The sequence below is a fragment of the Pteropus medius genome, unplaced genomic scaffold (genome assembly GCF_902729225.1).
Source record: "Pteropus medius unplaced genomic scaffold, Ma_sr-lr_union100, whole genome shotgun sequence".
Classification (NCBI taxonomy): Eukaryota; Metazoa; Chordata; class Mammalia; order Chiroptera; family Pteropodidae; genus Pteropus; species Pteropus medius.
The window spans coordinates 14,184,333-14,196,672 of record NW_024342473.1 but is presented as its reverse complement, the minus strand read 5'-3'; the positions used below and the strand labels follow the sequence as shown (position 1 = coordinate 14,196,672).

The 12,340-nt window shown below is 34.2% G+C and overlaps 1 protein-coding gene across 16 annotated transcripts in view; it reads right to left on the bottom strand.

The window, feature by feature from the left end:
• Nucleotides 1–12,340, bottom strand: part of HERC1 (HECT and RLD domain containing E3 ubiquitin protein ligase family member 1) — a 163,095-nt gene that overhangs the window by 40,734 nt on the left and 110,021 nt on the right. For all 16 annotated transcript variants that reach the window (XM_039865348.1, XM_039865346.1, XM_039865356.1 and 13 more), the window contains 4 exons: nucleotides 10,513–10,673; nucleotides 2,439–2,555; nucleotides 1,993–2,224; nucleotides 843–967 (listed from right to left, as the gene is read on the bottom strand). In XM_039865348.1, coding sequence (XP_039721282.1) covers nucleotides 843–967; nucleotides 1,993–2,224; nucleotides 2,439–2,555; nucleotides 10,513–10,673 — 635 coding nt within the window. The remainder of the gene's footprint in view (nucleotides 1–842; nucleotides 968–1,992; nucleotides 2,225–2,438; nucleotides 2,556–10,512; nucleotides 10,674–12,340) is intronic.

Below are 12,340 nucleotides of genomic sequence, written 5' to 3'. Positions count from 1 at the left end.
TTCTGTAAAATGTGGATAATAGCACTCACACCAAGCAGGGCTGTTGATAGGTTTAAATAAAAGAATCCATGTAAAACACTTCATAACATTTGTTATATAGGAAAACGCTCAATAAATGTGGGCTGTTATTCTTCTTTTAGGTTTATTTTTTTTTTAAAAGCAGTCCCTTTCATTATATATTAAGTATACATCCTATATTTTCTAGAAGTCTCAATTTCTCTCTGTTCCCAGAAATTACTGAATCACTATTTGTTTTACTATTTCAAGGATCAAACTCTGTTTTGACAAATCATATATCCTAACTTTTCGTTTGGAAAATATGTTCCCTATAACTTACACTTCACATGCCCAGAACATAATCCTTGAAGTATTTACTAGTGTAATGTGGGAATTTACTTTTGCTTATCTAGGGCCTGATAGTGAAGCCCTGAGGTCCACAGAGTACATCAGAGAAGCCAGTGCCTCCTCTTTTGGTATAGTGCTCTTTTCAACTCCTTCTTATCTGTTGTTAAATTTTAAACATGCATCTTGACTTCTAAATTATAAGTTGCTTGAGGGCAGAGAGAGCATTTATGAAATATCTCAATATCTACAAGTGACCAGTATAGCCTTCTGTACTCACAGGGAACTTAAAAATAAGTCTATGAATGTATGCTGTGATTTCAATTATGTAAAGTTATGTAAATGCACAAAAATATGCAAATTGTTGTCTGTTAATGTGGAGGAACTGAGTACCTAGTATCATTAGTTTACGTCTTTTTAATATTGCTTTTACACTGACTTTAAAATATAAGCAAATTGTGGTACTTTCACGAAGAATAGGATGTGAAACATATAATTACCTGCTCTTGCTAGCAATGTACGAGCAGCTAAATCAAACTTGTGCCTTCTTGTTACGGCTGAGCGGCCCCTAGCTGGTGGTCCACTTCCAGAAGCTGCATTCTCTGTATGATCCAGATTATCAGGGCTACAAGTTCAAGTTTGAAAGCAATACAGATTTTTAAAAACCATCGTGAATAGAAAGCAAAGTTGCATACTTGCTTGTGGTGGTACTTCTTCCTCCAAATATTACCAATAAAATAAGTTTATGATAAAACTTTGAAGTATATCTTTTGTCCCTGGTAAAACTCCTAAGTTTTAAATGTGTCATACTGCCATGAGCAATAATTTTATCTGATTCTTAATTATACTAACAATGAAATGATGCTTAATGCGTGTTCAAATTCAAATGAGATTGATGGCTTTAACTAAATCCTAAATGATTAAATACTTAAAATTTAAAATGACTGGGAATCTTTGTCTAGGAGAAACAGATATCTCGAAATAGGTTATGAAAACATTTATTGAGCTTGCCAGAAAATGTCTGCATATTTACATAAGATGAAAGCAATGGTAACCATATGACTTCATTGGCTGAAATGAGAAATGAAGATTTAAAGTCATAAGAAGTGCTCAAGGGAAAAGATTTTAAGAACTGTAGAATGTTTTATTACAGCTCATTTTAGGCTAGGCATTATCACAGAATTCTTTTCTCAGCTTAAAAAACTAAAGAAGAAATAAAATATGTTGAGACAAAAAAACTAAAAGTCCATTTCTATCAAATGCATTAATTAAATCAATTTTATTAGAAATAAACATGATAAATACTGAAATGAACATTCTATTTTATAGCAATTATATGAGATAAAATGATTTTAACAGCATGTTTATTTTATTTCAGAATAAACATTTTCACTTTCCTCTTTTTAGATCAATTTAATATAAAAATTATTTCCTTCTTTCCTTGAAAACATCCATTCAAGTCAAAACCTGTCATGTTATTTTTACCTTTCACAGAAACATAAACTTGTAACCAAAATGTACAACTTTTCATATATCTCTACTTATCAACTTTACACATCATTAGAAGCATCTATGAAGGAAAATAAATGGGGCTCTTGGAGACATCATTTATAACACGTTGAAAAGAAATTTGGAAATTGGGAATTTCACCTTTCACTAAAGCCTTCTTCCATCTCAGCAGCATCAGCTGATGGTATATCTCCTGGTGACTGCAAGTAACAGGGATCGTTTGATTTCCCACCACTGCCTAGAACTGCTGCTCCATGCCTTGAGTCCGCTGTGCTGCCTGACTGAGGCTCCTCCTCGTCCTCATGCCCAGGGTGCTCTATCATCCACATGGCAAGGACAGTGATGTTCTGGGCATCAGCCTCTCCTCGAGCACCTGAACAGGGGGAAAAAAATTCTGACACTGACTTTGGGCGAAATAATTTGTTATTCATGCTATCAGCTTAAGAGTCTATTATGATGCCATTCTAGTGTTAAAAATCTTACTAAGCTTTATGGCCTCTTAAAAAATATATTAAAAAAATATATTGCCCTTAATAAGATCGGGCTTCTCATATGTACATATACTGATATATAAAAACTTATCCTACCTGTGGCTTCCATGGCTTTGGCAATTTGCCGGAGAGAGAACCCCATTTCCAGCAAGGGTACTGCAATCGCTGGAGGAGGAGGAGAAGTTGAAAGTCTACTGCTTGGGTCTGACAAGGCTGAGACAAAAGAAACAGAAGTAAAGGCATAAATATTACTACATACCATAAGTAAAAAGTGTTCTTATAGTAACTATGGGTCCCCAACTTCCTAATACTGTCCAAATATAATGAAATTTTACTCCATTAAAGAATTCACTACATATCATTTTAAGTGACCAAATTACCCTGATACCAAAACTTGGTGGAGATAACACACAAAAAAATTACAGACCAATATCTCTGATAAATACAAATGCAAAAATCCTAGACAAAATACAACCAAATAGAACACAACGATACATTGAGATTATATATTATAATCGAGTAGGGTTCATTCCAGGGGCATAAGGATGGTTCAACATATGCAAATGGTTTAATGCAATACACCACATCAACAAAATAAAATCATATGATCATATTAATAGATGCAGAAAAAGCATTTGACAAGATAACAGCATCCATTTTTGATCAAAATGCTTAATAAAATAGTATAGAAGGACAGTTCCCCAACATAATAAAAGCCACATATGACAAACCATCATCTAACATCATACTAATGGTGAAAAACTAAAAGCCTTCCAAGATCAGGAACTGCTCTCACCACTCTTATTCAATATAGTATTGGAAGTCCTAGCTAGAGCAATCAGGCAAGAGAAAGATATAAAAAGCATCCAAACTGGGAATGAAGAAGTCAAATTGTCACTTTATGCAGATGACATGATTCTCTATATAGCAAACCCTAAAGATTCCACCAAGAAACTATTAGAAACAAAAAAATACAGTAAAGTTGCAGGATACAAAGTTAAAAATCCATAGCATTCCTATACACTAAAAATAAAATTTCAGGAAAAGAAATGAAAAAAAAATTCCTTTTGCAATTGCAACAAAAAGAATACCTAGGAATAAACTTAATGAATCATGTGAAGAACCCATCCGCTGAAAATTATAAGAAATTAATAAAAGAAATTGAAGAAGACACAAAGAAATTGAAAGCTATTCTATGTTCATGAATTAGAAAAATCAAAATAGTTAAAATAGCCATATTACCAAAAGCAATAAACAGATTTAATGCAATCTCATCAAAATCCCAATGGAATTTTTTAAAGAAATAGAAAAAATCATCAGATTTGTACAGAATTACAAAAAACCCAACAGCCAAAGCAAACCTAAGAAAAAAGGACAAGGCCGGAGGTATCATGCTATCTTGACCTCAAATTATACCTCAAAGTGACAATAATAAAAATAGCATGGTATTGGCAGAAAAACAGACACACAGACCAATGGAATGGAATGGAATAGAGTCCAGAAATAAACCCACATATATATGGGTAAATAATTTTCAACAAAAGAGCCAAAAATATACAATGGAGAAAAGAAAGTCTTTTCAATAAAGGATGCTGGGAAAACTGGAAAAGAATGAAACTAGACTGTGATCTGTCACTATACACTAAAATTAGCTCAAAATGGATCAAAGACCTAAATACAAGACCTGAAACAATAAACAGCATAGAAGAAAACATAGGTACTAAACTCATGGACCTTGGATTTAGAGAGGATTTTATGAATTTGACCTCAAAGGCGAAGGAAGTAAATGCAAAAATAAATGAATGGGACAACATCAAACTAAAAAACTTCTGAGCAGCAAAGGAAACCATCAACAAAACAAAGAGGCAGCCAACTGAATGGGAGAAGATAACTGCAAACAATGATTCCGATAAGGGTCTAATATCCAAAATATACAAAGAACTCATACAACTCAACAAAAACGACAACAAAAATTCAATTAAAAAATGGGAAGAGGACCTGAAGAGACAGTTCTCCCAAGAAGACATACAAATGGTCAACAGACATTTGAAAAGATGTTCAACTTCACTAGCTATTAAAGAAATGCAAATCAAAACCACAATGAGATACCACCTCACACCTGTTAGAATGGCTATCATCAATAGGACAAGTAATTACAAGTGTCCGAGAGGTCATGGGGGAAAAGAAACCTTCATACACTGCTGTGAGAATGTAAATTGGTATAGCCACTAAGGAAAACAGTATGGAGGTTCCTCAAAAAAATTAGAATTACCATATGATCCCTCTTTTGGGTATCTCTATCCCCAAAATTTGAAAACATTTATCCATAAAGATATATGCACCCCTTGTTCATGGCAGCATTATTCATGGTGGCCAAATCATAGAAACAAGTGAAATGCCTTTCGACAGATAATTAGATATATAAAAATTTGTACATATATACAATGAAATATTACTCAGCCATAAGAAAAGATGAAATACTGCCATTTGCGATTACGGGCATGGATCTTGAGATTATGATGCTAAGCGAAATAAGTCAGAAAAAGTTGAAAACCATACAATTTTATTTATATACGGGATATAAAACTGAAAGCAACAAATGAACAAGACAAACAGACTCATGGACGTGGATAATAGTTTAGTGGTTACCAGAAAGAAAGGAGGGAGGGGAGAGAAAGGAGGATAAATATAAGGTGACGGATAACTTAACATTGGGTGGTAAACACAATGCATATGATGTGTTATTGAAATGTACACTTGAAACCTATATAATTTTATTAAGCAATGTCACCCCAATAAATTTAATTTTAAAAAATTAAAAGTGAAAAAAATTCATTAAATATATAACTAAACATGATTGCATTTGTAATAGCTTAAGGTTTTTTATAAAGATAAACTCGCTGAAAATTTTTTAAAAATATTTCTTATTTTAAAATACGTTCCTACTTACAAATATTTCAAACTTAACAGAAATTTGCAAGAATAGTACAAAGAATTCTTTTACCCCTGATCCACTGGAGATTAAGTAGCAGACATGATGCTCCATGTCCCCTAAAAACACTAATACATAACTCTCAAAAATAAGGATATTCTCCTGCATAACCATTAACAAAACAAAGTTAACTATGTTTTATCATCTAATCCAGATCCCATTCTAGTTTCACCAAAAGTCCTGATAATGTTGTTTACAGCAAAGGATCCAACTCAGGATCACTTTTGCATTTAGTTTTCATGTCTCCCTTCAATCTCTTTCAATTGCTTTGATACTTTGAAGATTACAGGCCAGGTATATGGTAGGATGTCCCTCAACCTGGGTTTGTCTGATGTATTTTCACAATTAGATTCAGGTTGCGCTTTTGGGCAGGAGTACCACAAAACTGAGGCTGCCTTTTTCTCGTTACGTGCTATCATATGGTACATGATTTCAATTTGTCCCATAACTAGTGATGCTAACTTTGAACATTTGAGTTAAGCTGGTATAGTATGAGGATATGTAAATATCCCATTCCCCATTAAAGTTTCACTCATTACCATCCATTTATATTTATTGGCTGAATTAATCATCATTACAACGGTTGACAAATGATGGTTTTTCAAAGTTTATCATTGCTTTTAGGTTCATCGGTTGGTATTTCACTCAAAGCAAAGCTTCTCCTTTCTTCATATATTTCAGTATAGGGTTATAGATTCTTATTGTATTCATGGGTTATCAAGATTACTTATTTTGATGTCTTAAACCTCCCTAATTTGGCCAGTGGAAGCCCCTTTGACCTGCTTTCTATATCACTGAGGCATGTGCCCATCATTGTCTGAACACTTTATTACTTTCTGGCACAAGCTATTCCAGGCTCATCTCATACTCAACTCTGAAATCAGTCATTTCTCTTAGGAGACTGGAGTTTCTTTTTGTAGAGAATGGTATTAGAAGATCTCAGCACTAGGTGTGTTTACTGCTACTGAAGTATCACTGCTTCTAGACCTTTTTAGTGGATAGCGCTAGTGGACCCTGCACAGCCCTGGTGCTCAGCCATGTGAACACTTCCCTCTGACATATGGTGCCAGGCCACGGACATTTCCTCACCCCATCTGGACTCAGTACTCCATGCCAGGCCACTTCCATTGGGGTGAGCCTTTCCCACCCCAATCTAGTTCTGACACCCCACTCTGGGTCACCACACCACCCACCTCTTGAATCCTCCTGGCATGAATGTCTACCTACCTTGGCTCCACTTAATAGCTTTTGAATTGAATTAGGAAGGAGGAAGGGGGCAGAAAGGGACTATAACTCATTTTTGCTTAAATCACTACTGCTACAGTGTTAACAGTACTGATACATCTGATGGATTTCTGCTTCTAGTGATGATGGAGTAACAGAGAATGGATTTATTCTCACCTTAAACAACTACATGCATCATCAGACAGTGAGCCCTGAGGGAAGAGAATCAAACAAGGCGAGGTATACAACTGTCTCAGCATATTGCCTGAAAAGCTTCCAAGCCACAGTTCAGAGAGGATAAATTCAACCTAAACTCAGTGCTCTCTCTGAATTGAAAAGACAGAGTGGAGAATTCGAGCTGGCTAGAATTTACAGGGTGTAATACCAGAAAGGAGAGAGCTATATGGGAAAAACAGAGCTGCACACAAATGTGCAGAGGGTCCTTCTCTTCTCTCATGTCTTCAGCTGATGCTAATGTAAGTACTATCCAAAACTAGGGAAAAAATCACCAAGTAGCTGGCAGAACAATCCTTGGAGCTAACCCAGGGTTGGAAAGAGTCTGTGTTACCACAAGCCAGAATGAAAAAAGTTTGCAATGCATAAGGCACTGGACAGAATATTAAGAAAGGTATTGGTTCAGTGGTGGAAAAAAATTAGCCCTGAACTAAAGACTGTCCAGGTTCCACATACAAAGCTTAAAAAGAAGCCTTAAAAGAATCAAATCGTTTCCAAGTAACTTAACTATATCTTAGAACAAAGCTAAAGTATATTTGAAGAAATATAAAATATTCTGCACCCAACAAGGTAAAATTCACAATGTCAAGTATCCAATAAAAAATGACTAAATGCAAAGAAACAAGAAAATACAATTCAAAATGAGGAGAAAAATTAGTCGATAGAAACAGATCTAGAAACGAGATAGATGATAAATTAAGTAGGGAAAGACATTAAACAGGTATTATATATACAGGTGATCTGCATTATTTGTGAATTCCATACTTGCAAATTCATCTATTCATTAAATTAATTTGTAACTTCATATCAGTACTCATGGTGTCTTCATGAAGTCATTCACATACACAGTGACAAAAAATTTCAGTCTCCGAAAGCACTGTTTCTAGCTGAGGTCAAACAAGGTGATGCTTGGCATAGTTTCAGCTCTCAGACTATAAACAAGTGTCCTTTTCACAGTCAATTTAAGTGTCACATTTCTTTCCATTTTTGTGATTTTTGTTGGTGATTTCACAGTTTAAAACAGCCCCCGAACATAGTGTTGAAATGCTGTCTAGTGTTCCTAAGTATAAGAAAGCTGTAATGTGTCTTATGAAGAAAATATATGTGTTAGATAAGCTTCATTCAGGTATAAGTTATGATGCTGTTGGTCATGAGTTCAATGCTAATGAATCAATAATATATATTAAATATGGTGTTAAATTAAACAGAAACACACATAAAACAAGGTTATAACTGACCAGTTGATAAAATGTGATCAGAAGTACACAGAAACTAGCCCTGTATTTTCCCTAGGAACACTGGTTCAGTTTTCACTAATTCAGTGTTCACAATGACTTTACAGAACATAACTATTCTAATAATGAGAACTGATTGTTATTCCATGTATTTGATAAGGTAGAGGAAAGATTGAGCATGTTAAAAAGACACAGAAGGTTTTTAAAAAGACCTACAGCAAACTTCTAGAGATGAAATCTCAATGTTTAAGTAGAAAAAATACACTGGATGGGTTAAGAGCAGATTAAACAATGCAGAAGAAAAGGTTAATGACCAGAAGACAACAATAAAAACTATCCATCATGAAATACAGATAGAAAAAGGACTAACAACAACAGAAAGAAAGAGCAGAGCATCAGTGGTTTATTGGACAATTTTGAGTGGCTTAATATACATGTAACTGGAGACACTAAAATAGAACAGCAGTACAGGAAAAAAATGAGAAAAAGATCATGGATGAAAAATTTCTTAATTTAATGACAACTATAAACTCAACAAGAAACATGAAGAAAACTATACTAAGGTAGATCATAATCAAAATGTTTAGGCCCAGTGATAAACAGAAAAAATCTTAAAAGCAGCTAGAGAAAAAGGCATATTACGTCAAGATTAGAATGAGAGACTTATCGTTGAAAACAATGCACGCCAGAGGACAGCAGAGCAACATCTAGTCTGAAAGTAAAATAGAACTGTCAATCTAGAAATCTACAGCCAGTGAAAATATTTTCCAAAAACAAAGGGGAAATAGATTCTTTTAGACATACAAAAGCCAAAAGAATTCATCACCGGCAGACCACTACAAGAAATGTTAAAAGAAGTCTTTCAAACAGAAAGAAATGAAATCTGAATCTACACACGAAAATAAAGAATCTCAGAACTGGTAAATATGTGGGTATAAATAAAATACATGCTTTAGTTTTTAAATCTCCTTAAAAGATAATTGGCTGTGTACAGAAAAAATAATAACAATATATTATGGGGCTTTATAATGTATGTAGAAGTTAAATGAATAATGATGAAAGTACAAGGGCTGAGAAAGGGGGAATGAAAGTATATTTTTGTTAAATTGTTTTTTACTACACATGAAGTAGTATAACAGTTCTTGCAGGTAGACTGTGATGATTAAAGATGTATTCTATAAACCTAAAAGTAATCTCTGAAAATATAATACAAAGTATAGCTAATAAGCCAACAAAGGAGATAACATAAAATAATTTTTAAAAAATACTCATGTAATTCAAAGAAGTAGGTAAAGAGGAAAAAAGGAACAAGAACAGATGAGTTGAACAGAAAAATGATAGATTTAAAACCCAACCATACCAATAATCACATTAAATGTAAATGGTCTAAACATCCCAATTAAAAGGCACAAAACATCAGGTTGGATTAAAAAAGCAAGATGTAACTACAGGCTATCTTTAAGAAACCCATTATATAAAGACACAAATAAATTAAAGGTAAAATGATGGGAGAAGATATATCATCTAAACACCAATGAAAAAAAAAATCAGAAGTGTCTATTGTTATTCCAGATAAAGCAGATTTAAGGGCACAGGATATTACCGGGGATAAAAAGAGTCATTTCATAATGATAAAGAGGTCAATTCATTTAGAAGACATAAGAATCCTAAATTTTTTTTGACTCAAAGACAGAGCTTTAAAATACATGAAACAAAAACTGATCAATGAAAGGGGAAATAGAAAAATCCATAATTACAGTCAGAGATTTCAACACCATTCCCTCAATAACTGATAGAATAAGTAGACCAAAAATTAGTAAAGATAAAGAAGACTTAGATAACATTATCAACCAACCTGACCTAACCAACAGTTTATAGAATACTCCACTCAACGACAGCACAATATACATTTTTTCCAAGCACTCGTGGGATATTTATTAAAACAAACCATATTCTGTGCTATAAAACAAGTTTCAATAAATTTAAAGAATTCAAATTATACAAGATATGTTCTCTGATGACAGTGAAATTAAATTAGAAATCAACAATAGAAAGATCTGAAAAATCCCCAAATATTTAGAAATGAAATAACAAACTTCTAAATGACCTATATATCAAAGAAGATATCAATGATAAATTAGACAGTACTTTAAACTGAATGAAAATGAAAATAGCATTTCAAAATGTGTGAGTTGCAGCAAAAGCAGGGCTTAGAAGGAAATTCATAGGACAAAAAATGTCTCTAGTAGAAAAGAAGAAAAGTCTAATATAACTGATGTATATAGTACATTATTTCTCTCCTAAATAGCCAAATTCAATCAGCAGTTTCAAAATACAGACGACAGTTCAGTTTGATGGGGCAGACCCTTCTTCATTAAAATCACTGTTTTCCCTTCAATAAAAACAAAACACAATGCCCACATAATAATGTCCCATGTATCTGGAATGCCAAGAGGTTTGTCATAGTGCATGGTAGTATACGCACCTGTACGGTTAGCTGGCCTTGCTGACTGGGAATCAGGAGAAGTTAAGCTTTGCCTCCTTCCTACTTCATCAGATGGAGAGGTTGGTAATGATGATATTGGAGGAGTCTGTGCACGACGAGTGGGAAGTACAGTGGTAGTGGGGTAACTAGAGAACATTTGCCTTTAAGAAAACAACAAGAGATAGCATAAAATCCAGAAAATATATATATCACAGTCTTCTTATAAAAGAATATGTGACCTGGAAAATTATATATATTAACTATAACTGAATTAGGGGGAAGGGAGAAAAACTCTAGTCTTAAAAATCATTATCTCATAGGATGTTGTTAATAATATCTTAAATTAATAATACCTTATCATTTGTTCAGTGGTGGAGGAATACAGCAATTAACAAAATAGATTTTAAAAAATCCCTGCCTTTATGGCCCTTTCCTCTACTATAATACCAAGATGATAGGGGTATTTTGGTAGGCATACAGTAGTAAGAGAATAAAAAAAGACTTTTAAAGAAAGATAACTTACAGTTACTTCAAATATAAATTCAATATCTAGCCATGAAATTATTCACATGGATTCAAAGTAATAATCTATAGGTAAGTTATGGAAAGAAAAGGTAACTGCTCAGTCACCCAGCACAACTGAAAAATAGCATATGAACGACATACCAGCTGCATAGAGTGGGAAAGGTACAGGAAAGGCAGCACCTCTCAAGCTGAGAAGGCAGACACTGGCTAAAGAATGAAATCCAGGAAGATCCTCACTAATTGACTGCTCTATTTGTCCAACAGAACTAATAATAACTTTTTAAGCATCAAAAAAGCATTGTCTACCCAGTCAAATAACTGTGATATAATGGTATTCACATAGAGAACAGCTGTTCTCTGATTTTGCTCATGTTAAATGATATTCACCCAGGCAGAGACAATTGCAGTTCTAATATAGTCTCAGCCAACAGTAAAGAAACAAAAACTGAGAAGAAAGGAGTCATAAAGCCTGGTGAATGCCTCTAGGAACAAGGGAGCATTATTTTACCAGTGAATCCCATGTTTACACTACAGAGCTTGAAAGGCGAAAAGAAGACAGTGCTACTGACCCTCTGTGGATGCCTTGAATTCTGCAATGCCAGAGAAGTCAAAAATCATATTAGAATATTCTACCATCCCTCTCTTCCTCCTTTTTTGAACAGAAGCACCTTCTAGAACTGTGTTACTTAGGTGACAGAGCTAAGAGGCAGGAGATGTGTGGGGACTGGGCGACTGTAGCTACAGGATTAGTGCTCCTTCTGCCCAAGATCAGAGCAATAATTCTTAATGTGTGGCCACTGCATTAAAATCACTAGGGAAACAATTTAAATGCAAACTATGTGCTCTACCAAACCTACTGAGAGACGTGCTGGGGGATATAGCCCCAGAGCTTTAAAAAGCCTCACAGGTAGCTCTTGTGCACGCCAAAACTTGAGAATTATTATAGTAATAGCCACTCTCTCTTCTTCTCTCTAGGATATCAGTCTACACGCTGGGGAATAATAATGGCCTGTCAATTAAGGGAAGAGGGGATGAAATAAGAAAAAGGGAGACTATCCATTCTCTTTCCTTTTATTTCTCTTAAGCTCTACCTAGGACAGCTCACAAAATAGCCCCTCTCTAAAGATCTTTCAAAGTTTTCATTTTATGTATACATCTGGCAAACTGAAGCAAAGAGAAACTTAAACATTATTTGAAACGTACAAATTTACTAAAATAGGGTTGGCTGAAGAAGCATCAAAGGACATGTTCTTTCATTTGAAAAGCAGACTTGTTTGATCTTACAGTAATAATAAAGGAATTA